Source organism: Ambystoma mexicanum, chromosome 14, assembly GCF_040938575.1.
Source record: "Ambystoma mexicanum isolate Mex_15411 chromosome 14, UKY_AmexF1_1, whole genome shotgun sequence".
Classification (NCBI taxonomy): domain Eukaryota; kingdom Metazoa; phylum Chordata; class Amphibia; order Caudata; family Ambystomatidae; genus Ambystoma; species Ambystoma mexicanum.
Genome location: NC_090940.1, coordinates 315,511,548 through 315,538,476, shown reverse-complemented (window position 1 = coordinate 315,538,476; position 26,929 = coordinate 315,511,548). Strand labels below are relative to the sequence as shown.

The window sequence follows — 26,929 nt, the reverse complement described above, 5'->3', positions numbered from 1 at the left end:
GGATCTCGACGATCGGTGGCTCCTGTTTTAAAGAGAGCCGCTCAAGAAGGATCCGTCGACGACCCAACGACGAACTCTGCTATTCCAGGTACATTGGGGTTGTAGAACTATGGTAGAAGGAAATAGGACTTCTAGAACAATATATATGGACTGGACTTGTGATAGATCTTTACTTTACAGGTTGCCCAGGTTGGGGGGGGGTGTCTACACACAGAAGTGTGTCTAGGTAACGGGCCAGTATTCTGCCAACTGTTCTAACCAACGGCTTTCCTCCTATGTCTATTGTTGGTTACCTCTATTAATTGATTTGTGTGACATTTAACCAGAGTACAGTGGATGTGCACTTTAATGGAATCTAATAATTGTGGTACCACTTAGAACTGTATATATTTGCCATTGTAGATCCACTGAGCACAAAGTGAGTTATTGTGATTGTGTACATAACCTTGAACTTAATTGTAAAAAGACTGTTTTAACTAATACAGTGTGTGGACATTCCTTTGTGGAGGCTTGGGGACTACACTGTACTTAAGAGCCAGCCTGCATCACCTCCTGAGAAGCTAGGCCCCAATTGGTCATCCATTGGGACCAACAATAGAGAATCTTGGATGGGGTCCTCTGAGCCTCTCCTCTACCATATAGAGAGCAGAAGTACAGACCACCCCTTCCAGCCTTTACACTTCCATGTGCAAGAAAATAAACCAGAAAGAGCACAATCCTGCCCCTATAGCTGTGGTGGTAGTAGAAGCACGCCACATGGCTGGGTGCTGTGGTAATGCCAGGAAACTAGTGGGGGGAGCACACTCTGCTGGAGTCCTAAAGTGGTCACAGCACTGCAGAAGAAGGGTCATGCTGATGGGACCTAGGGCACTGGCAGAACAGTGCCGGATGGAGATTATGTTGCTAGTCCCAACACTGATGGGTAAACGGTAGGGTTTACACTACTGAAGTTCTGTAGTACTCACTAGGCACTGATGCAGATAGTTGACACTGCCTAAGCCATTACGCCAACACAGGAAACAAGCTTTGCACTATGGAATTCCTTAGCGTGGAGAGTCCTGGAGGCCGTTCCTAATGTTAAGTTCTACAGCACTGACAGGACAACAGAGAAGGGACCTCACTCTGCAGCGTTATCTCTTCAACAAATATTTTGGATTCAACAGTCTTGGTCTCAAGGTTACCAAAAAAAGTAACCTAAAGCGCAGATTTCTTGCTCTACCTCGGACGTATAAAGAGTAGCATAAGAACCATAAAAGCCAGAGCAGATCCCTATATTGGAAGTTATGTTATGGATTTCCCTGTACTGTCCTTAATGTAATTTACAGACTTATTTTCCACAACCTGGCTGCCACATGTATACCTTCTCTCCCTCTGAATCCCCAAAACCCTGCCAAAAATATATGCCTGCCCTCCTTCAGGGACAGATCTTGGACGGGTAAATCAAGCATGTAGTTCTGCTTTCTTCACCGAAAGCAGAACTAGACTGCTTCTTCTGCATGCTGTGACAAGATTGCCAATTACTCCATTGACAGGGTCAATACTTTTCCAGTTTTTATTAAGACAAAATATCCAAATAAACGCACTTGGGGCTCAGAGTCACAGTGTGGTCCGTATATATGCCTTCTAAAACAGAGGGCTCCTGCCTTCCTAAACCAGGTTCCCTACTACCAAAGGACAGTGCAAGATGGGTTCACTATAGACAGGTGTGATGGTTTGGATTCTGCCCTGCAGAAATAAATGGTTGAGTAGGGGCTAAAATACCCACTCCGCCCTCACACTGCTACCAACCAAGAGTCAACACAATCATAAAAGGTAAAACAGGCACAGTTAAGAGCTACCTCCTTCACCTTTTGTGGCAACGTGGACCGAGGGAAGGCAACGCTATTAAGAGGGCTGTAAATGTGATCAGTAGTGACCCAAACACCAAAGAATACCAGTCTAAAATAAAGGGAATGTCCAACCAAGGTTCTATAAAGAAGAGATATACTTTAATAAAGAACACCATCTGCAGAATAAATCAGGAAAATATTGCACAAAACCCTACCCTGAGAAAATAACAGAGAAGCAAAGACAACATTTAAAAAAATTATTTAAAGAAATGTATTTCTTATAATGCGCCACACGCCCTTAGGCCTCAGAGCGCAACAAACGATGAAACAAACACAAAAAGAAGAACAGAGAGTCCATTAGACAAGGCATCAATATTATAAAACAGAAAAATCAACAACTAGCTTCAGATCTCATGAAGCATGATGCAGCACTCTGAATAAAGAATCAGGGGTGCAAGGCAAGTAAAAACTGCAATGTTCTATAAAAAGGATGTTTCTTGGATGCAAAAAGGGATTATAAGCTAGTCTAAGGCCCAAAACTGGACCAAGGGGGCAGTTAAGAATCAATAGAATCACACGTGTCAGCCCTATGAACCCATACTCAGCTGTGGAAGGATTGTGTATTCTGCCCAGACAGGGTGGACCTCGCTACTCGAGGCAGCACTGTAGCCTTGGGGACTGCCTCTTTGTTCCTTTTTAAGGGTAGGAATCAATAGTACCCTCTTCAGGTTCTTGGCGGTTTGACAGCGTCGAGCCAAGCTTGTTGGTGCTGTACCAGCAGTTTGAACGGGTTCGACTGTCAGTGACAGAAGACAGCCGCTCCATGGGAGCTGGCCTGGAAACGGGAATCGAGGGGCACACCCATTCGCAGAAGGCTTGGTCTTGCACCAGGGTGCTACATTTCAAAGGGCCGATGATCCTGCTGAGAAGGGAGGGCAGGGCTATTGAAGACCGGGGAGCTTCTGTGTTACTGTACAGATGAAGGAAGATTCCACCATCTTGATTCTCCCTGCCTCTTCCTCTTCTTCATATCTTCTCCACTTCTTCTAGCTCAAAGCCTTTTAGGTGTGATGTCAGAAGAGAAAAGTCCACTTCTTTCAGTAACGGAGATTGGACACCTGCAGGCGTTTACATTTAAAAAAGACGTCTCGCACCATTTCTTTCAATCGTCATTTGGACTTCAAGTTTTCAAGAAGATTTCATTGGATCTCTGTTGGGAGAATTGATCTCTCCAAAGTCATCTGCCACCGAGGTGAAGACTGAGTGTCCAAGGTAGAAGTGAAATCAGTCCCCTACCCATCCGCAGAGACCATTGGGGGATGACTTGCTGTTGGGACAAGATCTGCCTCTCTGCCAGCCACAACAGTACCCAAGACCTCACTGTGTTGTAGGACCGGCCTGCAGAGATCGAGAAGAAGGATCAACACTTCTCCTTGAGCCCCCTGAATTGGGACTCTGCGCAACCAGAGGATAGAAACTGCCAGGAAACTTACTGCTGAGCCAATTTCTAGCCATGATTCTGGTCCGTTCGACATCTTGAACTGCAGAACCCTCCAGAGTTGCTCCCGTCCAGTGTGTACAAACCTGTTCATCGCCACGCTGCGCTAGCCAAGCATGTCATTGCATTGGTTCAAACTACACTCTCATCCATTGCATCTGCTGCCTTCGAACTGCCAGCATCTCTGCTGCTGATTACCATTTCCAGTTGAACTGACCCTGTTGGTCCATCAAGCTCACTCGACCCAAACACTGCATTGACCGACCTGCTCAAACCAAACTGCGTATCCATCCTACATCTTTGCCATCAAACCAAACAAACTGACCCAGGTAGCCTTTAAGATCTGCAGCTTCTAAAATGCTCGATAGAACCGATCCAGTGAACTGTGCACCCAGTCTCCAGCATCTTTACAGTCGAGCTGAGCCTGGTGGTCCTCACAATTCACCGTTCTCAAACATTGCGTTAAAAAAACACTGAACCCCTGTTGCTGTTCGAACCCAGCTTACCACTCGCTGTCAAGAACATGACTGCTGTTCCCAAACCGATGACATGCACCTTCGAACGAGTTTGCCGCCGCACCAGCTGAGTGCGTTGTTGCCCTGGCTTCAGCCAGAGGGTCATTGTTGCACCCTCTGTTTTCGATTGGCCTCTTCCAACTGCAGATCTTTAGCAGTCGACCAGACCCTGGATGCACTTGAATCGTTTGATTTGAACCGCACATCCATTCACAAGCTGCTTCACTTACGCAACGTCACTGGTCGCTTTCCAGATCGGCACCTATTCGAACTGCAACGAACTTAAGCTGGACACCTGCTCCCCATCTGGAACAACAACACCACTGACAGTCGAACCCGATTCAAACTGCTGGTACAGCACCAACAAGCTTGGCTCGACGCTGTCAAACCGCCAAGAACCTGAAGAGGGTACTATTGATTCCTACCCTTAAAAAGGAACAAAGAGGCAGTCCCCAAGGCTACAGTGCTGCCTCGAGCAGCGAGGTCCACCCTTTCTGGGCAGAATACACAATCCTTCCACAGCTGAGTATGGGTTCACAGGGCTGACACGTGTGATATCAAATTGCTGTGAATGTAATAATTATGAAAACACCATCCACCATACCATAACTCAGGTATGGCTTATATTTAAAGATTATTCTGCCACTATGAGGTAGACTCATAATTATAGGGTGTTGGAACAGAGGTACATATTTTAAATGCAGCCCCTTTGCAGCAGAGAGTTGTCTGTCACTTCAGCTGTCAAATGGGCACCTGTGGCCTGTGACACTGGTAGAACAGGTGCTGCTGATCAGGCTACTGATGCGACCGGTCACAAGTACACACTATGCTTTTGGCATGGAGCTTATGAAAGGGGAATCTGATCAGCAGATTACCCTTTCGGAGATGGAAGTACCTGCATCATTTAATTAAAATCAAAAAAGCCAGGGCACCTATACCCTTGCCAAATAGTAATCCATCACAACAGTGTACCCCTACTCTCTAGGCTGACCCGAACTGGGATTCCAAAAGGCCTCATCCGTAATCATCCATCCTTCCACCTTTTTAAAAATAAAATATATATTTTTTATTTGGTTTGTTACAAACCTTTAAAACACAAGCTTTTTTCACACAAGAGCAATAGATTGTTTGCTAACAAATAAAATAATTCTATCACAGTTTATCCATTTCCCAGGCTACTCAATTACATAATAAAAGATTTGTCACTTAAAACCAACACAAAGTTCATCAAGAGCAGGAAGGCCAAGTAAACAGATATTGGATCTGGAGAGGGAGAGTGAACGAAGTCAGAATATGAGGTAAGTTAACCAACCAGGACTGCTATTCATGAAGGAGGAAAGCAACATTCCCATGGGCCAAACTCTCATCAGAAAGGATTCCTTCCTTGTTTTCCAAATATTTTCTGAGTAGCCAGAACACAATTCACATAGCTGATAGGCTATTGAACTCATGCGTTTGTCATTCCTTTGTTCAGTTCCTCGAGAAAGAAAGCCAAGGCAAAAACCAATTGGTTATTTTCTCCATTATACATTCTTGTCCACCACTCCTTTCCCGTTACAGATGGATTTTTCCCAATTTCTAGATCCATATTTATGGTTCTCAGATCTTTTAACTCTGGCCAATATAAGACAAGATGTTTGAGTGACTCCTCTGGGTTTGATCCATCCATCTCTTTCTTGCTTCCTAGGTGACCTCAACCGGAGTGGCCCGATTGTCTCGTCATACCCTTCGCCTTGTGACAGTGTCTTAGTTCTTATCCTCACTTTTTCACCCTGACACTCCTTTTGAACTGCAACTCTGCCACTCACTCCACCTTAAACTCTGTCTCTCTAGCCTCTTTGCACACCCTGGTCTTCTCTGAAGTCTCCACCTCCCTCTTGATCTTACTCCACTCACTCTGCATCTATTCTCCTGTCCCCTCCTGGTCTCATCGCCATTCTACACTCTCCTCCTCTCTCCTCGTCTAACGCCGCCCCTCACCATTTCTGTCACCACTTGCTCTCAAGTCTCCTGATCTTGCCTCCTTTCTCTCACTCACATCCACAGATACAACAAAACTGGTACCACTCTTTCGATCCCAAGGCCTACTTTCACACACGCCAATACTCTTCTCCAAGTACTCCTTCACCTGCGTCACACCCGTTTCTGGGTTCTTGATCCTCCTGCAACCTCACATGAAAACCTCCAGCTGAAGACAGACTTTCCCGGCTTTTATATAGACCTCTGCTTCCTGCCTGGTAAGTTCTGCAAGCTGCTCTTGGGCATTTGGGTAGCTGTCTATCCCAAACTTCTATCTCCTCCCATTGTGGGCTGGAATATTCTCTGGGAGACTTCAAAAAGGGCCTTTAGCCTCACCCTCTTTTCAGCCTCGATTGTCTTCCAGCCTGCCATGCAGTCTCTGGTGTCATTTGGTCTTTGTTCCCCTCCTAGATTAATTAGCTAAGTCACTGTCCATATGGATTTTGTGTAGTGTTCCCCGATCTCACCCATTGTTGCTTCGTTACCCCTTGCTCCAACTCTGCTGCTCCACTGTAGCAACTTTGGGGACACAATGGCAGATTTTGGGTCGCCCATTAGGCATCTTGATGAGTGAGGAAAGTGCATTTTCAACTGGGCCATCATTCCACTTCTGTTCTGGGCCGCATTTTGGCTGTTGGATCCAGGTGCGTAGTGGTACTTGTGTCACGGTTGTTGATCTCTGGAAACTGATGGTCCCTGGGGTTCACCATCCACTATCACAGTACGACTGGTGCATGCTGGCAGCTATAGTGTCTGGGTTTCGAGTCTGCATACCAGGCCACTCTGTTCCCCATGACTCGTGGACACCATCTGAAAGATTAGAAAGAAACCTGGACAGGACAGAGGCTGATAGGCATCAGGACATGGAAAGAGGTACCAGGGTACATGACTCCGTGCACAACAGGAGCCAGGGACAGACAACCCTCTCAAAACACACACACACACCCATACCACTTCTGGGTTAAATCTTGGAAAGTGTCTTCAGGATATATCAATGGAAGACTTATGCTGCAAACGATCCTGGAATCAAAACTTGTCTTCAATCGCTAGGATGAATTAAAAAAAAAAACATGCTTGACACAAAGCTTTAAAACGGCTCTGCTTCCACGATGATTGGGAGGCGTTCTCTCAAGGATATGACGACTGGTTGCAGGTTACCATTGATGTGCCTGTGCTAGCCCACCCTTAATGAGAATAGAACATTAGGCAATGTGACATTCATTTGTTTGAATACGCGGAGGTCAGATCAATTTAGCAGGCAATGGGACTGAAGAATCATAGCATTACTTTACAAAAAAGATACATTGCTATGGATTGTGATGCATAGGTTTCATTTTTGGGCACTATGAAATAAAAGACACCTTTCAAAATGCAAACAACCATGTTGCAGGTTTAGAAAACATTCCAGGAATAAGAAAGCACGGCAGACAGTGCCAAGAGAAGTGGCATCAGCTGAAAGTCCGGCAATATATCCTTGTATTCTCCACAAAGGTAAGTCAGCAGAGATCACCCTCGACTTCCAAAACGAAGAAACTGATACTACAGCAAAAAGAATAGGGAGTAGCTGATGTGAACGAGAGCAACTCCCATAACATTCAACCCATTCTCTTGAGCCCCACAACTCTGCATGCCTTTGGTGGCCACTGCAGAGTTGCTTTTAAAATATGATGATTTAATGGCATAAAAGAGTTCTTTGACGCTAAATTAAAGATTTAAATTAATAAAGATGTGAACCTTAGTTGTTCCATAATGGTTTTGTAGAAGGTACAATGGCGTACTGCGGGTTTCCAAAGGAAGACCCCAGTGATCACTTAACACACAGGCTCACCCTGTGGCTAGATTTGGAAAGATGCACTACTACATCATGCCTCCTGCCAACCAGGAGGTCCTACAACCCAGGGTCCCATTTAAAAAAATTAATAAACAATAGCTGCAACTTAAAATGTCCACAGGCTCTAACTAAAATGACATTGAAAGAGTGAGGGTAAAATCTTTCGGGCTGGAGATCTTCTTAAATAAAGCCATATTCATTGGACCCAAGTGATAGGACATATTGTGAAAGATTGGAAAGATGATTCCCTAAGTAGGTTGAGCAAAAAGAGTCTGCTCCATCTATAAAGAAAAAGATTCAATAGTAGGCAGCAAAGGACAATATTGACTTTAATGTGCCCTGAGATGTAGAATGAGTGGACGCACAGCTGCTTAGGGGTGGTCATGGCAGGGGGAGGGGGGAATCAACAGACCACCCTAAAGGTTGTAAATGTCGATAGTCTTTAATAATCAACATAAAAAAAAGGATTAGGTAGAACTGAAAACAAAATGTGGGAATTTAAGTATGATGACCAAATCTAGCTTTATAGAGGACAATAGTACTTCTGGCATTCCCTCTCACTTAGGCTAGCCAACTGGTGGTCAAAAAGTCCCTCAGTCTCTGGGTTTTCGATCCAAAAGTCATGCAGTTTCTGAGGCTTAAGTAGCTGGGCACTTCTTGGATTTTTTACACAGAAGCTGGGGTTTCATCGAATGTACCAGCTGTTATTCTATGTAGATGCAGCCACCACCTTTGTTTGTGGTGGACTCGATTTGACCAGTCAGAATCCTAGTGATCTTAGCCAAGATTGCAGTGGGCCCTGGGACTGTCAAGCATGACCACCTTGGTGCCATTGGCACACCCTCTCAAAGGCTCTTCCAACCCCAGGTTGTGAGGGATCCTTGACAACATTGATATGGTCAAACCCCTGACTCCATCACATAATCCATCTGCTAGCTTATGCTAAGCACTGGACACCCATTTTCTTTTGGTGTGGGATTTCCTTTGTCTTACCCTGCCCTCCTCACCCTAGAGTTCCTCAGGGAAGCATCTTGCCTCAGGTGTTAACTAGCATTCAGAGAACCATACGGACACCGGGGAGTCTCATCCATAAGCACATACGAGAGACAGGAAGGCACATGGTAGACTTTCACAAATGGAAGTTGAATTAGACATACTTATTAATCAAGAACTAAAATTCTTCCGATTCTCTTTTTTGATATTAAAAAAGCCTTTTGATATTAAAAAAGCCACCCAGGCTTTGAATCGCACATTAGATCCCACTTTTAACCATCAACCCTCTCTAATGTTCACTCTTTCTGGAGATAACCCAAACAGATATGGAACCCATTAACTAAGCATTTCTAGCAGATTTCAAAGCTCCACATCTAGGTGACGATGAGACATTAGTGGACCAGACATGAGTAAGGGGCATACTTCCATTTATCGTATCTTTATAAAGAAAGGCCATTGCTGTAAGATTTCCTATTGTTTCGGTGTACGATTTTATATAATTAAAGGATTTTGGCAGCACGGCCTATAAAACGTAATCATAACAGAAAAGTGTGTGCTTGAATATTGGCAAAGGCAGCAAAGAAATAAGAGGTTCCCTCACCTTTAGTTGAAAACGCTTCTGCAAACATCCTTAGTCTATAAGGTGGTATGGCTACCAAGGGCAACTCGTCCAGTCCAACTTTGGTGTAGATGTTAATCGCTTCTCTGTAGTTTCCCTCTACATAATTCAACTTGGCCATCGTTAAACTGGCCTCCAGCATGAAATCTGTCTGCAAAGCGGAAAGCAGAGGGTTAGTAAAAGAATAGCAGTGACTTCACAGGATCAGGATTGGACCAGCCCAGCATTAACTTCCATTTCTCTATAAAGTCATGGATACATTTGTGATTTGTCATGAGCCCACACCCTGCCTTCTCAATACCTTTAGATTCCCTCTGTCCAGTGCTGCGGTAAGATGCTTCCTGACCTCAACCAACTTTTGCCTAGGACTGCATGGAACAGATTCCGGTTTCAATGGGTGCTCCTTCAGGAAGATTTCCAACTTGCACTCTGCCAGGAGAAGCTCAGCCATGTCATCTGTGAAGTACAGAAAAAGGCCTGTGAAGGGCAAGGCTCAAATGACGATCACGTGTTAACATAACCCCACGGATGTTTTTCTAGAAATTAGAAAAATGATCTTGGGTCATAAATGCTGATCTATAAGTGTGCCAACATTTTTTAATACACTTTTTTCTCAATGTACAGGATTTAACTATATCTGACAGGTCTTAACAGAACAACAGCTATGTTATAGAAGAACATTATATATAAAAAGGTATGTGATTAAGTGACCGGCCTGGGTACAACCGCTGCCACAGGGGTGAAATCCCAAGCAGGTATGAAGAGGACTGTCTAGTCACCCTCTCAAGGGCCCCGGTATATGACAGGATACATTCGAAGTGTCTCACTCAGGGATCCAGATAAACATTTGTAGGTGTGAGTTTCCCCCCCACCCCCCATCTGTTTTTAGAATTCGAGAAACATCCAAATTCAAGTGAATAAAAATCACCTTTGCAAGAGAGTAAAAGATATTGCACATCCAACCCATACGTGCATAAAGTTAAAACGGTTTGAAAACATTAGAAACAAAACCGTTGCATATCGAATTGATCTGTATTCCAATAATGTATAAAGCATGTGGAAAACGTTCTAACACATTGTAGGTGTGCTACCCTTATGCATCATTGTGACACACACGTTAGGAGATACTACAGATACAGAACCAGATACCAGCTAGTTCCATCAGATAGTCATAAATCAAGTCCTCCTCTCAAGGTTCGATGTAATAATGTCCCCACAAAAATATCGCCATGCAAAAATATCGCCGAAAAATGGCCGTTTTTTTCTGGAGTATTATTGCATGGAACATGCGGGGGACACCCCCGCAACCTCCAAACCCTTATTTATTTATTTTTGTTGTGGCTGCCCCAATCCCCATATATATGGTCACCCATATAATATCGCCACAACCTTTTCCCGGCGATATTATGTACGGCGACCATATATATGGGGATAATATTACCCGATACCCCTCTCTGCCACCATTACTACTCTGCCTCTCATTTCTTCTGTTGCTGCCAGTCACTTTATCCCTTTGACGGCCTCCGTCATTTATTTCCTCTATCTCTCCTTCCTGTTGCTCCGCCATCTCCGCATCGCTCACTTTATTTTCTCTTCCTCTCAATCGGAGGAGTAGCGCAATGCACCAGTTTTGTTGTCTATTGCGCCGTCTCTCTTGCTTTCCTGTCTGTACTTATTAATACCGGGACTAATACTGTTTCTCTCCTCGGTCTTGCTGTCCCTCTTTCCTCTCATGTTATACTATAGTGGCTCTCTCCCGCTCTAGTTTTCTCTGTTTCAGGCTCTCCTCTTGTTGATCTATTTCGTCCACTGTCTCTTAGGGTGACAGAGACCAGATGGCCAGCCATTCCCTCTCTGATAGGACTACTAACAATCGACTGTGCTCTTTCATGCATACACACAAACATAGAAACACAAGTCATCTTTTAAAACTATACAAAACACATTTTCATGTTTAACATTAAAAGCAGCTCCTAATCGCAGATGCCAAACACAACTGCTTGCTGGGAGGAAATCCAAACATCAACACATCGAACACTTCAAGCCATTAAATGTCATCGATATGTTTCTGTGACAAAGTGAAGCAAACAGTTTGAATTGCCCATGCAAATCACTGCCATAAGAGGACAAATGTGCTGCTGCAGAGTTGCCTCATCAAAGCCAATACAAACACAAATACAAGCCATGACTAAGACACACTTTAAACAGTACTACAGCAGTCTTCCAAATCAGGCTCAATAAGAATACGAATTCTAATGAAATTCCCAAAGTGTCACAACACAATGTGCAACGCATATTGATGATGCAAAATGCTTGAATAACACTGTGTTCCTACAGAAAAGCAAAGCAGTTGAAAAAGTGGAAAACACACAAACTAATTCACTTCCAAGTGTTACACACAATCTCTGGCCCTCTACATGACTGAGCCGTAGTCAGTATTACCAACTCTAAAAGGTATTATCTATATAGAATTATAAACAGAGGAAAAGTGATGCAAAAACAAACCATGACTCATTCCAAGTGGCTTTCAACAATGGACTCCATGATTTGTAAGGGTGCTGCCAAGGAGAGCTTGCGTGTTGTAGTTACAAGATTTAAGTGTGTAAAAGGGCCTGATAAGTGCCTCGTGTAGCTGGCTTGTCGCGTTTCAGGCTGGTCATGGGGGCACTGGCCCTCCCCACTCTAACAAACCCCAGAGTAGCCAGAGCATTCCACACCCTGCCCATGATCAAAGCAGCACCAGAGCCCAAGCTGACCCATACCTGCCCAAAAAACCCACAAAGGCATATGGCTAAACAAGCTTTAATCCTTCCCAAAGCCAGGTAAAACCCAGTGGGCATAGACTTCTAGACCCCCCCACTCCCTCTGAATGACAACCTGAAGCCCCCTCTAAGCAGACTGTAAGTGATCAAGAGTAAGAGTCGGACACAGTGGCATTATGGTTTTGGTCATAGACTTTTATTAAGATGAAATAAAGAAAGGGTTGGGAGAAAATCCTACCTCGCCCTAACTCTACAAGGGGTTTCCCTGCCTCAACCAAACTACGGGCCATCTGGGTAGGGATGTTCAACCAAAAAGCATCCTCCACCCTGTGTCCAAAAACCTTAAACTGAACCTTACACGCTTAACTCAATATAACGCGCCGTCTGGGATTTATGTAAGCTATACACATAGCTTTCTCTCAAAGTTCCAAAACAAAATTCGAAGATGCAGAAAAGAAAAGGAATAAAGTTCACCAGGAAAAGGAGTCCTCCCTTGAACTAGGTTTCTTTGGGTCTTCCACCATTTATCCAGTACTTCCGGAAAGAGCCAATAATGTTCCACTGCTTCGCAGGGAGACTACTCTTCCACTGAGTTTCTCTTTTCATACAATGTTTTGTATGAAACATGTATGAAATGTTACTTTGCAAGCTTCAAAGGGGACGACTCCTCCTTGGAGTCCCCTTTAAGCACACAGTTCTTTTGAATGTTTCAATATCTTACTCTCTGGATCTCAGTTATCCTTAAAGTGGTATGGTTCTTCCCTTTTCCTTCATCACTGTTCCACAATTTGAAGGGGGGTTTTCACCCGTAAGCTTTTTCAATCCCTTTCCTACCCCAGGTGTACTCTACTGCCAGGGTTCTTGCAGTTTTATTACTTCTCTCATTCTCTGGGTCTCCATTATTTCTCAAAGAGATATGGTTCTTCCCTTTTTTGATTGATGGCCATGGTTTCATAATTTAAAGGAGGGGTTTTGACCCCTGAGATTTATCAGTCCTTTATTCTACACCTGGTATGCTCTCCTGCCAGGGTATTCACAACTTTGTTACTTATCCTTAAAAGGGGTATGCTTCTACCCTTTTTATATTGGTTATCACTATTCCACAATTTCAGGGCAGGTTTTTAACCCAAAATGTTCTCACTTCTCTTCTTACCCCTGGTTTACTCTCCTGCCAGGGTATCACACTTGGGTGCGGGTCCCTGACTTGCACACTGCCTAGTTTACTTTCATGCCAGGGCTTTTTATGTCCCCTCATAGGTGTGAGTTTTAGACTCACTCTTTGTCTGGTTCACTTTTGTGAGGGGTCAGAAATGTGAGGGGGGCAAGTAGGTGGAGTCTTCTTACAAATAGACATTTTATTAAATAAAAAGGTGAGACAAACACCTATCTTTCCCTAATCAATCAAGGACGTCTCTACCTACCAAACTAAGAATAAAGGAAAATGACAAAATGTCCAAAATTATCTGTCCCTCACACTCATACATACAACAAAATCACACAGGAATTATTTGGTTATTTAAACTTCATAAAATAACATATGCATTCCAACACAAGAGTCATAAACATGAATAATTGCGACCAGGGTTGAAACCCCTTCCCCTGGATCAATTCAGGATATTTCAAACCAATGTTCAAGGTCAGGAAAGTTATTTTCAATAGCCAAGTTCCACTCCAGGTATAACACAAAGTCTTTTCATTCCATATGTCCTTTACTTGGCAAAGTATCTGTTTTAGTTCCCAAAAGGATTTCTCACATTTCAAGACAATTGCCACAACCTTCTGCTTGGCAAACCAAAAGATTTCTTCTTCACAGAACAAATGTTGCAGTCCAAATAGTTATTCTTTTCTCTGAAGGCCAAATATTACTTTTCTTCGTCATAAGCAACACAATAGTCAGGATCTTTCATTCACAAAGATATCATTTAGACAGGATGTTTATGCAACAGTTCATCAATACACAGTAGTGGAATTGCCACTTCTTTTCCACCACAACCTTCTACCTCATTAATAGTACTTTGAGTAATTACCTTCCCGGTCCATGGCCTACCGGGACTAACCACTATATGTCCCTTTCCTGGTTTACACACCTGCTAGGATAAAAACTCCTACCACTACAATTTGTACTTTGTGGTGAGGTTTGTCCACACCTTTCGACACTTAATTCTTTAATGGGGAAAATTTAACCAACAACTGCTTCTTGTTTAAGCCATTTGACTTGCAATACCATGGGTTTACTTCTTCCACAATTATAGGTTTCCACAATGACAATGATTCTCACACTGATCTGTTTGCCACAGGCAGTGCAGGTTATACTTCTCCCCCCTGATCCTTTCTACAAGGAGGGCTTTTCTCCTGCAATCTCAGATTCGATTTTACAAAACCTATTGGCAATATAGTTTAAAGCTTTCTTCCACATTTTATCTTATGTTGGGATTACCACTTTCAAATAGCCTTGATAGTCTTTGGCTTTGACAATGCAGACCTCATAATGTCTCCAACCTCCTTTAGAAAACTTGTATCCCCTTTGTTGGCTTTGGTAATGTGGGTTACAATATTCTCCTCTTCAACATTTCTTATTAGGGAGATAATATTCACTTTGCTTAATTATTGCCCGCTTTTCGCTTGGACAATAAGGGTTGCAATATTCTCTTATTCTGCGTTTCTTACTAGGAGAGTTATGCCCAACTTGCTTTGATTTAAAGGTTCGCCATTCAAAATGTACTTTCTCATGCAGCACTTCAGAGAGCCCCAGGGTCACCTACATCAGGCAAACTCACCGGTATTTGCTGGCGTCCCTTTCTGGGCTCGGCGGGACTTCCTCCTGCTGTTCATGCGGTTTGTCAATGGAGCTTATTCTGCTCCACATGCGAGGTTGTGTTCCGTTGTTTTTTCCCCGCTCCCTTTCACCCTCACACACTCTATCCCTCTCAACACTCCTCTCTCCTGGAGTGATCACTTTCTCCTGTCCTCCCAGCTCACTCTCTCCACCCCCCAGGCCAAGCCAACTCCAGCACTGCCACCTACCTTCTCGGTCATCTGACCCATGAAGCATGCGTCAGTTGAGGCTTAGGCCGCCACTTTCTCAACCCCCCTCCACCTTTGACTGACTCACACCCTGACACAGCCCTTTCTATGCTCCACTTTGCTATATCCGATGTTCTTGCCCCTGTCATGAGGATCCGCTTGAAGCCCAAAGCCAAGTGCAACTCCTTGTACGACTCAGACCTCGTCACCCTCAGACGCAAGTGCAGGGTGGCTGAGAGGAAAGGGGGTGTTTCCGGTACATCCTCTGACAAACTGGCCTGCCGCCTGCTCCAAAGGCAATACCAGCTGTCTGCCCGCACCAAGAAGAGCCCACATCCAAGCCTGCGCCCCTGCAGCATCTAACAACTCGGCCTAACACTTTAAAATCTGAAAGGAGCTGGCTAATCCAGATGCAGTCTCTACCTCTACTGTCCCCTCCCAGGCCCTTTGCACGGCTCTGGCTTCTCATTTCATCTCAAACTCAGGACATCCTGTCCTCACTCTCTTCCTCTCCCCGCCCACCCCCCACTCTCTGCTCTTCCTCTTGCCCTTCTTCAGCCACCTCTCCTCCCTCCTTCTTTGCCATTCCCCTGTTCTCCCCAGAGGATGTTTCTAGACAAGTCTGATCTATGAAAGTCTCGTCAAAACAAGTTCATCACCGTTCCTCCAAAACCGCCAAGGACCACATGGATACCCTGGCTCATGCTCTGGCTGACTTCTGCAAGCACTCCACCACTGGAGTCTTTCCTACCCCCCCTGAAGCACTTCCTTCTGCACCCTTTTCTTAAGAAATCCTCTGCCAACCTGTCCTGCCTGGCTAACTACCGCCCAATCTGCATCACTCTTTCCTGGGCAGAAGCCTGGAAAAGCTGGCCATCTACCAGCTTAATCTTCACACTGAATCTGTTGGTTGTCTCCATGCCATCAGTCTGGCTTCAGAGCAGCCAAAAGCACGGAAACTGCTCTCCTGAACATCTGTGAAGACCTGCTCTCCAACCTCGATTCCAACACCCTCTGTGTCCTCATTTTACTTGATCTCTCTTTTACCTTTGACACAGTCAACCATGCCATCCTGCTCAACCGTCTTCAGGACAACCTGGGTATCACCGATCAGGCCCTGGCTTAGCTGACTTCTTTCCTCCCTGATCAACCCTCCCAGGACCAACTTGGATCCTTCCTCTCCCCCATCTCTACCTGTGTTGTTCCCCAGGGGTCTAACCTCTCTCCCTGGCTGTTCAACCAATACCTGGCACTTCTTGCTCACCACATTGCTGCTCTCTGCCCCAACATTCAGTGCTATGCGGCTGACACTCAGCTCATTCTCAGGCTCCCTCCAGCCACCTCTTCTCCTTCTCTCATCTTGGAATGTCTGTCTGCTATCCAGGAGTGGTGTGCCGCCAATGATCTCTGCCTGAATACCAGTAAGACTGAGATTCTCCTCATCCGCACACCTGCTCCCTCCTTTCCGGTCACTCTCTGGCCGGCCTCTCTTGGCCCTCTTCCTGCTCCCACCTGTGAGGCTAAAAACCTCGGGGTCATCTTTGACTCCACACTCTCTGAGGTCTCCAAGAAGTCACACTACCAGCTGCACCTAATCAGAGGTATTCTTCCTTGCCTCTCCTTCCCCCAGAAGCTCACTGTCTCCAGAGCTCTAGGTTCTCTCTAGGCTGGACTACTGCAACAGCCTCTTTCTAAATCTGCCTGCCTCTACTCTCCGCCCTCTGCAACTCATCCAAAACAAGACTGCAAGACTTGTCCTTGGCCTCAAGCCCAGGGAACGTATCTCTCCAGGCCTGACATCTCTGTACTAGCTCCCAGTGGATGCAAGGATTAAGTTCAAACCCCTCTGCATTGTCCACAAGGCCTTCTGGGGCCTGGGGCCTCAATACCTTCAACTCTCTCTTCCTAAATAACTTCCTTCTCAAGCTCCTCACTCATCCACCTCCAACTCCCTCAGGGTCAGTCACTCTCCCAAGCAACAAGTTGGTTGTAGATCCCTTTCTTCGGCTGGGGCCTCCCTCTGGAACAGCCTCCCTGCCTCTCTGAAACTTGAGAAGAACCATCTCCGGTTCCGGAAGCACCTCAAGACCTTCCTCTTTGTTTCTACTTTCTCTCCACCTCTCCCCTGCTGAACTCCTGGTCAAAACTGGAACTGCACTGGTCACCTGGCTACCCTCTGTTCTCAGGCCCAGGTCCCCTCCCCACGGGTTGCACACCTGCACTGCCCCCTGGCAACGCTTGCACTTGTGGGTTGTTTCTGTATCCCTACAGCCTCCTACCAGCACTTGACACCTGATGTCTGCACTTACCCATGCACTTTCCACCAGCTGACCGCACTTACTTATTGTTTTTTAATTTTATTTATTTTACTGTTTATCCCATGCACTGGACTACCCTTCCCCTTTCGCACTTTTCCCCTTCCCCTCCCTCTGCACTTGCACAATCTCAATGTCACCTGGCCTAGTAAGATCGTTGTCTCGGTCTTCCCTCTGCCCCCCCTTTGCCTCATCGTGCCTTAAAACACTTGTGTATATGCGCGTTAGAAATGCCATATCCTATCATATCAAGAGGTGCATAGTTGCAGGAGTAGTCATATCATTAATTCCATTGACCCACACCTAAGGGTGACTGAGAGGCTTAAAAAGCCCCCTCAGGTGCAGCCCCAGGGAGAGCAGGAGAAGAGCAGAAGCAGCAGTGTGACTTGTGCAAAAAGCCCATGCTGAAACTGGAGGAGCGAGAGGACACCAGGACACCCTATTTGGCAGATTGCAGATGCTGGTCCTGTAAGGATCTGTGCCTCTCGGAGTTGGAAGGGCAGAGGTCATGCAGCGGGAAGCGTGCAGGAAAAGCTTGCCCGTTGGAGACCAGTGTTGTAGAGGCTGTGCAGTGGGAAGCTTTCCCTCGTGGGAGGCTGTCTCAGGTGGCTGGCGTGCACCAGAAGTCCTCGAGGAGGTTTCTGGTGGCTGGCGTGCTTCAGAAGATCTGCGGAGCAAGAAAAGCTCCAAATGCAGGTGGCACAGGCTAAGCAGGTCTGCCGAGCAGCGAAGAGCCACAAAGGCAGAAGTGCGCACGGCGAGTAGAATGGAGATGCGCGTCTTACCTGGTGAGTTCACAGGTTTGTAGTGACCTCAGAGAGCTCTATCCCCGCTCACGTGGCTGTCCAGCTGTGCACCCAAAGGCCTGTCTTGTGGCCAGCGAGGTAGCTTGGTCAAAGAAATCTCCGGGTCTGCGTATGTCAGGAGGAGCTCGGGGGGGGGGGGGGGAAATGAAGAGACGCGGAAGACTGCTCCATCCCTCAGGGTGGAGCAGTGAAGGACGCCAACCCTGTGAAGAGGAGACGGCAGTGGATTCCCAGGTCGCTCGGTTGAGCGGCCCGGGTGACGAAAGCTCCGGACTGTCAGAGGTCTTTTACATGTGGTACAAGACACAGACAACAGATTTGGAGTTCCTAAATCTCTGTCAGGGGATTATGCCCCTATTGATTTACTTGGCCAAGTTTAACCAACTGGCCGCTGAGACGGACTGGCCAGAGGAGAAGAAGGCAGCTGTCTTCTACAAGGGTCTCTCGGACGAACTAAAAGGACACCCTGGCCACGGTTCCGGTTGTGCCTACAGGGTTTTTTGACCTCTTGGATCTGGTCCTACAGATTGATTGCCGCAGGGGCGAAAGGAAACCAGTTGTCCATGTTATGACCCCTCATTAACCGGTGATCAAGCTACAACCCACACCAGAACCCATGCAGATAGGGGCCGTTCGTGGTCCCTTGACCCCTGCCCAGAGGGAATAACGCTGCTTATGCCATCTATGTACGTACTGTGGGTCCTCAGATCACCTCCTTTCAGAGTGCCCCAAGAAACCCATGCGGAACGTGGGAACTGCCAAAACCCGGCAGTAGAAGGGGTCCCTATGCCGGGGGTCTCGCCTTCGGTCTCCCATGATACCATTCCAACTGTTCCATTTTGCCTCCCAGTGTCAGGAAGGTCTGTAATCTCCTCTTCCTCCTGAGATGCCCCTGCCTCCCTTTCCTCCTCACCTCGAAGTCTCCGGCGTTGAGTCAGCTTCGGGTTGTCCTTTGTTCGAGTCTTCACCCCTTTTTTTTGAAGATGGGGACGACCGAGGTAGGACGCCACAGTGACACCCTTTGGGTGATCTCTGGCAACCCTCCTCGGTCGCTGGTCAATGGGGAAAAAGCCAGTGGCACAAAAAACCCCAGAAGAGTTGAATCTTCAACCGCTGTGTGGTAGCTATCAACACACTCCGGAGGCAGCAGCAGAGGGAGAGGAACTAGTTGACACAGTCCGGAAATTAGAACAAGCTCCAACGAGATTCGGGTAAGAGATCAGGTAAGTAGAAAATAGTTCCAGTACAGATTGTCAGAAGAGGGCTCGGCGAGGCAATCCACAAGACAGGCAGTGGTCAGTACACAGGGATTTCAAACAGGATGCAGTTCCGATACAGGATAAGCAGATGAGGGCTAGGCGAGGCAATCCACAAGGCAGGCAGCGGTCAGTACACAGAGATTTCATGCAGGATAGGTACAGATAAGGGCTATCAGAAGAGGGCAAAGCGAGGCAAGCACAAGACTGGAAGGAAGAAAGACGGAAAGAACAACAGAGTAAGTAAAGAGAGAAATACGAAGGAAGTAAACACAAGACGGGAGGGAGGAAGGATGAGAGACAGGAACGGAACAGGCAAGGGAGGAGGAGAAAAGATCGCGGGGGAACCCCGACTAAAAGGTACAGAGACAAGGGAAGGAAAAGGGGCGAAAAAAGAAAAGAAGGGCAAACGGGCGGAAAAAAGGAAAACTACTCGAAATCAGAAGCGCCGGACAAAAACAGGGCGAAACACTGTACGTTGCAACGCACCCGACCCCGGAAGTGAAAAGAATAAGTCCCGGTGTCGGGAACGTCGCATGGACAGCTAGACCTACACAGTGCGTTTCCCAAAACGTGATGGAACCAGCAATGGCGGGCGCAGCCTCCACTTCTTCCAAAGCTGCCAGGTTCCCTGAGGCGTGACACCCAGTGTCTTGCTCGGTGGCACCCAGCCTTTCCTTCTTGGCCTCGGGAGTCATTGACTCGGGTGCCACTGGGCATTATATGGACCTCCAGTACACACTCGACTCCGGGATCCCTGTTATTTCCAAATCCAAACCAGAGGCCGTGAATGTGGTTGATGTACTGCATTAGCATTAGGACTGGTAACTCAGCAGACCTTACCCTTGCGGATGCAGACGGAAGGAGGCCCTACTGAAGACATTTCATTTGACATTATTGCAGCCCTATATTTCAAGGTTATCCTCAGCCTTCCATGGCTTCACCTCCATAACCCTGATGTTGACTGGGTGTCTAGGTCTGTTGGTTTCCCTTCGGCCTGTAATGAAAATTGCCTCCTACCCCATGAGATTACTGATAGGACCCTGTGTCCTGAGATGGTCGCTACTATGTCACTCATTGGTTCAGTCACTGCCAAACCGTTATCTAGCATTCCTCATGAGTATTCCATGTATTTGGATATCTTGACAAGGGCAAGGCAAAAATCGCTCTCGCCTCATAGGCCGTACGATTGGCCAATCAACCTGGTCCCTGGCTCCAAGATCCCTGCGGGTAGGGTTCATTCTCTTACAGTACAAGAAGATCAGGTTCTGAAGGACTATATCGATAAATATTTAGCCACAGGGTTCATCCGGCCATCAAAATCCCCTGCCGCCTCACCCATTTTCTTCGTGCCCAAGAAGGAGGGGGCCCTCAGACCTTCTATTTACTACCGTGCCCTAAATGCTATATCCATCAAGAACCAGAATTCCCATGCCTCTTATCTCGGTTCTTTTGGACCAGCTGGGTTCTTCCATCATCTTCACAAAGTTGAACCTCCGGGGAGCCTACTATCTGGTCTGCATAAAGGAGGGGGACGAGTGGAAGACTGCGTTCAAGACCCGTTCTGGGCTGTTTGAATATCTTGTAATGCCCTTCGGCCTATGCAATGCACCCCCGACATTTCAGTTCTTTATGAACAATGTCCTTCATGATGTACTGGATCAATGCATGGTGGTGTATCTTGATATCTTATCCAATGAGCAACACGTTAAGCATGTCTGCTCTGTCTTGCAGCGACTGCATGATCATCACTTGTTTGTTAAGGCTGAGAAGTGTGTTTTCAAGTCCACGGAAGTGGAATTCTTGGGATATGACCCGACCAGTCATGGCATCTGCATGAGTTGGTCCAAAGTTAGGGCAGTGTTAGAATGGTCGGTGCCCACCTCTGTCAAGACTCTCCAGTCTTTTTTGGGGTTTTCGAACTTCTAAACCGGTTCACCCACTCATTTTCATCCATTGTGGCCCCCTTGACGGCTTGTGGCACCCTTGACGACTTTACCCAGCGCTAAGGTGCCGTTCCATTGATCTTCCAATGCACAAAAAGCCATTGAGACTTTGACGGACGCTTTTTCCACTGCCCCGGTCTTACAGCACCCCGATACGGATCTCCCATTTTATGTGGAGGCCGATGCCTCTGGTGTAGGAGTGGGTGCCATCATCTCAAAGCAATGCCCAGACTCTGGGGAGATCCATCCTGTGGCTTTTTACTCCAGGAAGTTGTTGCAGTTCGAGAGGAACTACACGGTTACGGAACGTGAACTGTTGGCCGTCAAGGATGCATTTGCGGAATGGAGACACCACCTGTTGGGGGCCCGTCACCCGGTTACGGTCTACTCCGACCACCGTAGTCTATTGGCATTCCAATCCATGAAATGTCTTTCTGCCAAACAAGCCAGCTTGCATCTTTTTCCCCCAATTTGACTTAATTACCTACTGTCCGGCATTGGCTCCACGCTTGTGCTGATGCGCTTTCCCATTTGCACCCTGGTTCTCATGCTGATGGCGGGGATGTTGCGCTACTTCTCCCTTGTAGAGTAGCCTGTGGCTGTACTTCTAACCCATCCCTCAGGGCCTTTATTCGGGAATGGGTATCCAGCAATCCAGGTGGTTTTGGCCTCGAATCTGGATGTAGTTCAGGGTCTACCATACATACAGAGCAGGCTGTCCATTCTTCCCAGGAAGCCTGTGCTTGCTGTTAGGGAGAATTCTCTGTTAAGGCTAATTTCCCAAACCTAGTGAGTCCCCCAGCAGCTTTGCTGGATTTTTGGGGTTTATTTTTTTCTCCTGCTAAGAGTGAGACTCTTTTTCTCCCACTCAGACATGATTGAAGGTATCCTTTGACTTTGTAATGTGTTTTATGGGCTATGGGGTCTTTTACTCCATAGGGTTTCATGTGGTTTTTGGTAAGTGTGTTACACAGCACCCTCAGTGCAGTAACACAGGGGTGTCATAGTGACCCCCAAACATAGACTCCATACCCTGGGAAGGACTACTGTCCCCCAGGGCATGTAAAGTCACCATTGACTTTACTAGTCTTAAATTGGGAACAGAACCAGTACAAACCATCATATTGTGGAAGTACTGGTAGGGGTAATTAGATTCTCCCTGGGTCTGTTTTTCGAAGGGGCACTGTGCAGTCCCCCCTCGTCGAGTTTCTGGCTGGTGGCAGTGGTTACCACGCAAAATATTCCTTAAGAATATTTACTATGGGATTTTCCCAATCATTTTAAACGCACCACTTTTTAGTGCAATGTTAAAGATACGGCAGGGTTATTTATTTAATATTTATTCCCCGGTTGGGTCTTTTTGCCAGAACTCGGTTTTAAAATGGCGTTTGTGTTCGCCTCTGTAACTCCAACCCAAGTCGAGCCCTTTGTTCCACTTTTTGACGGGCTCCTACACAGAAGCCTCCAAAAGTGGTACCACTCTGTCTGGGTCTACAGGATGTGTGGGAGGGGGGTTTAGGCACCCTGGACTGAGTTGCCTCGGCAACTCAAGTCGCACTCTTGCGCGATTGGCCCAGTGGCGAGCCGCCCGGCTCACCACTTAGCATGTTTGCGTGACAGCTAGGACTGATGAATGGGGGTTTTCTGCATAAAAGCAGGGCTTTGGGGACTGGAACTTCAGAAGTCGCCACAGGACCAAAGAATCCGAAGAGGGAGAAGCTGAGCCGACCTGCAACGACGACACCACTGGTGGAGCCCTGCTGAACCGCCTCACCACTTCTTCCAACGACAGAGGAGATCTTCATCCTGAAGAGTCTTCTTCCTTTGACTGGTGGGGATAACCAGTTTGCCCACCTTTTCGCCTTCCCGGATCATCTCATGGCCGCCTTGCCTGTGCCAAGCACCCCGGCAACCGGGATACCACATTTGACCACTACCGCGAATAAAAGGGTAGTACCTTTTAACCGGAGAACTCCACGGCTGGTTTCTTCCCTGGCAGTGCAACGACCTTCAGGTTTCCTCCACGTCCAGATCTTCCCTTCCTCTGGATGACGCCGTGACTTGCACTCGCTGCCAGGAACAACTGCCCCCGCTGGAGGATTCTCTCCACTTTCAAGGTACTGTGTCCACCTGGCCTCCCTCGCAACGGTCTGTGTGGGGTGTCTCTTAAATCCTCAATTTACCACTTGGGTTGGCCCTAGGCTGGCTAACTGAACTTTTCTGAGCTGAACTAATTCCTTTTTGAACTCTCTGCAAGAGACTTCAAGCCTTTTAAACTGTGATCTTGGGCGCATTGGTGTTCTACTCTCTCTAAGAGGGAGCCTGGCCTCTGAACTTTTTGCTCACAAGTAGACTTTGACTTTCCTGCCTTGCTGGGTGCTTCTAAAGTATTGTGTTGTGTGCTTTTCTAATTTCTGCCTTCTCCCTCCCTTTTTTGATAATTTATTGGAGTGCCATCTTTAGTTAAGCGCTCACCTCTGTCTGGAAATAAGTGGTGTTAACTAAGACTTGTCTAATAAGGGATATATATATATATATTAATAGTGACTGTTTTGAACTTGCTTACAATAATAGTGCTGGAGTGTTTCTAAGTGTGTCTTTAAATAAATAATTATATACTTTGATACCAAAGCGCTGGTCAGTGTTTGCTTGTGCTACTGTATTTTGGTACCTATCTTGTATACTCTATATACTGTCTAACTCTTCTTGAGAGAAGTCTGGCTGCTCAGCCACAGCTACCAGGTAAATCTGGGTGGTACAGACTGCTACCAATTGGGTTTACTGCCAACACCTGTAGTCTTAAGCCTTTTGCAGTGGGTCCCTAAGCGAACTGCACAGGTTTCTGCCTAACAGTGTGGGAGGGGGGGGGGAGGAATAGGCACCCTGGACTGAGTTGCCTTGGCAACTCAAGTCGCACTCTTGTGTGATTGGCCCAGTGGTGAGCCGCCCAGCTCACCACTTAGCATGTTTGAGTGACAGCTAGGACTGACGAATGGGGGTTTTCTGCATAAAAGCAGGGCTTTGGGGACTGGAACTTCAGAAGTCGCCACAAGACCTAAAGAATCCGAAGAGGGAGGAGCTGAGCCGACCTGCAATGACGACACCACCGGTGGAGCCCTGCTGAACCGAACTCACCACTTCCCAACGACAGAGAAGATCTTTTTCCTGGAGAGTCTTCTTCCTTTGAGCTGGTGGGATTAACCAGTTCGACTTTTTCACCTTCCTGGATCGTCTCGTGGTCGAATCGCCCGTGCCAAGCACCCCGGCGGCCGGATAGCCACGCTTCACCACTACCGCGAATAAAAGGGTAGTACCTTTTAACCGGGAAACTCTGCGGCTGGTTTCTTCCCTGGCAGTGCAACGACCTCCAGCTTTCCTCCACGTCGAGATCTTCTCTTCCCCTGGACGAAGCACCGACTTGCACCTGCTGCCAGGAACAACTGCCCCCGCTGGAGGTTTATCGCCATTTCAGGTACTGTGTCCCGCCTGGTCACCCTTGCAGCAGACTGCTCAAGGTGTCCTGTAAATCCTTGACTCTCTATCCTGGGGTGACCTCGGACCCGTTAACATTACCTTTCTGAACTGATCTAACTCCTTTTTGAACTATCTGCAAAGACTTTTAAAGTGTACTTCAACGGTGTGATCCTGGGCACATTCCGCCTTGCTCTCTTCAAGAGTGGCCCTGGCCTATGAACTTTTTGCTCTGGAGTAGACCCTGCCTTTCTTGACTTGCTGTGGTTCTTTAAAAGTGTTGGTATTGTGTGTTTTCCTATTTCTGCCTTTTCTCTCCCTTTTTAAATAATTATTGGAGTGCCATCTATGGTTACGCGCTCACCTCTGTTTTGCTAAATAAGTGGTGTACTAACTTAGAATTGTCAAATAATTAATTAGGGCGGTGTATATATTTCTAGTGACTGTGTTTGAACTTGCTTGACATATTAGTGCCAGTGTATTTTTACAAGTGTGTTTTTAAATAAATAATGTTATACTTTTATACCAAAGCTCTGGTCAGTGTTTGCTTGTGCTACTGTATTTTTGGCCCTACTGTGTATACTCTATATATTGCCTAACTCTTCTTGAGGCAAGTCTGACTGCTCAGCCACAGTTACCAGGTAAATCTGGGTGGTACAGACTAGTACCAATTGGGTTTACTGCTAACACCTGTAGTCTTAAACTTTATGCAGTGGTCCCTAAGGGAACTGAACAGGTTTCTGCCTAACACTTGCGCCCTGCATTGGTCTCACGATTCCCTTATTGCTGCTCACCCTGGTCAGCAAAAGACCCTGGAATTATTACATTGATGGGCCTGGTGGCCTTCATTGGCCTGTGAAGTCATGGAATAAATCTCCTCCTGTGCTATCTGTGCACAATGCAAGGTTTCTAGAAGTAAACCAGTAGGTCTCTTACACCCTCTCCCGGTGACGAGTAAGCCCTGGCAGATGATATCGATGGATTTTAGCATAGAATGGCCCCCTGTACAGGGATTCAACACTCTTTGGGTGGTAGTGGACTATTTTTCAAAGATACTCTTATTTGTACCTTGTGCTGGCCTTCCGTCAGCACTGGTCTTGGCTAAACTGTTTCTTACCCATGTCTTTCGGCTTACCTTCCGTTATTATCACAGATCGAGGTACTCAGTTCAGCTCACATTTTTGGAGGGCATTGAGTTCCGCATTTTCTATTGATGACCGGTTCTCCACGGCCTATCACCCACAAACAGACAGCAGACCAAAATGGTCAATGCTACCTTGGAGCAATACTTAAGGTGCTTATGCCTAAAATTCCAGAGGAACTGGTTATCTGTGGTCCAGGCTGCAGAATTTGCTTACAACAATTTGGTACACTCTGCAATGGGAGTCTCACCATTCTTTGCATTATATGGTCATCACCCTGGTACGTTTCCGTTGGACCCTACACTGCCTGCGGATAATGTGGCTGCTCGGGCCTGCATTCGCGAATTGAAGACATTGCACAAGGATCGAGCCCAAGAAAAGGCCAAGCGTTTTGCAGACATGCACTGAACGCTGGCTCCAGCGTATCAAGCAAGAATGAGGATATGGCTATCAACCCATAACCTCAAGATTCCAGGCAAGAGGTCTCTTGTCCCTTGTATTGTAGGGCCATATAAGATCATCTCGCTGGTCAATCCAGTGGCGTTTCGTCTGTCCCTTCGTCCCTCATGGTGGGTGAACCCTGTTTTTCATGTCTCCTTACTTAAACCCTGTCACCTGGGGACACACCTACTATGCAGATCGGCACCAGTATTGGTGGACAACGAAGAGGAGTACGAAGTGGCTGCCATACTGGACTATCGGCACACTTTCTATTTAGTGGACTGGAAGGGGTATGGCCCTGAGGACAGGACATGGGAACCCCTTTCCAACCTTCATGCACCAGCCCTCTTGTGTGCGTTTCATCGTGCCAAGGGGAGGGGGTACGGGGGGGTACCTCGACCTTTGGGGGTGGATGCCATTACGTTCCTAGGAACCCGCGCCCGTCTTCGGGCTACCTAGTCC

At 46.8% G+C, this 26,929-nt stretch overlaps 1 protein-coding gene across 2 annotated transcripts in view; it reads right to left on the bottom strand.

The window, feature by feature from the left end:
- TTC7B (tetratricopeptide repeat domain 7B) overlaps positions 1-26,929 on the bottom strand; it is a 2,178,739-nt gene that overhangs the window by 2,086,896 nt on the left and 64,914 nt on the right. For both annotated transcript variants that reach the window (XM_069637452.1, XM_069637451.1), the window contains exons 2-3: positions 9,606-9,760; positions 9,287-9,455 (exon numbers count right to left, since the gene is read on the bottom strand). In XM_069637452.1, the coding sequence (XP_069493553.1) occupies positions 9,287-9,455; positions 9,606-9,760 (324 nt within the window). The remainder of the gene's footprint in view (positions 1-9,286; positions 9,456-9,605; positions 9,761-26,929) is intronic.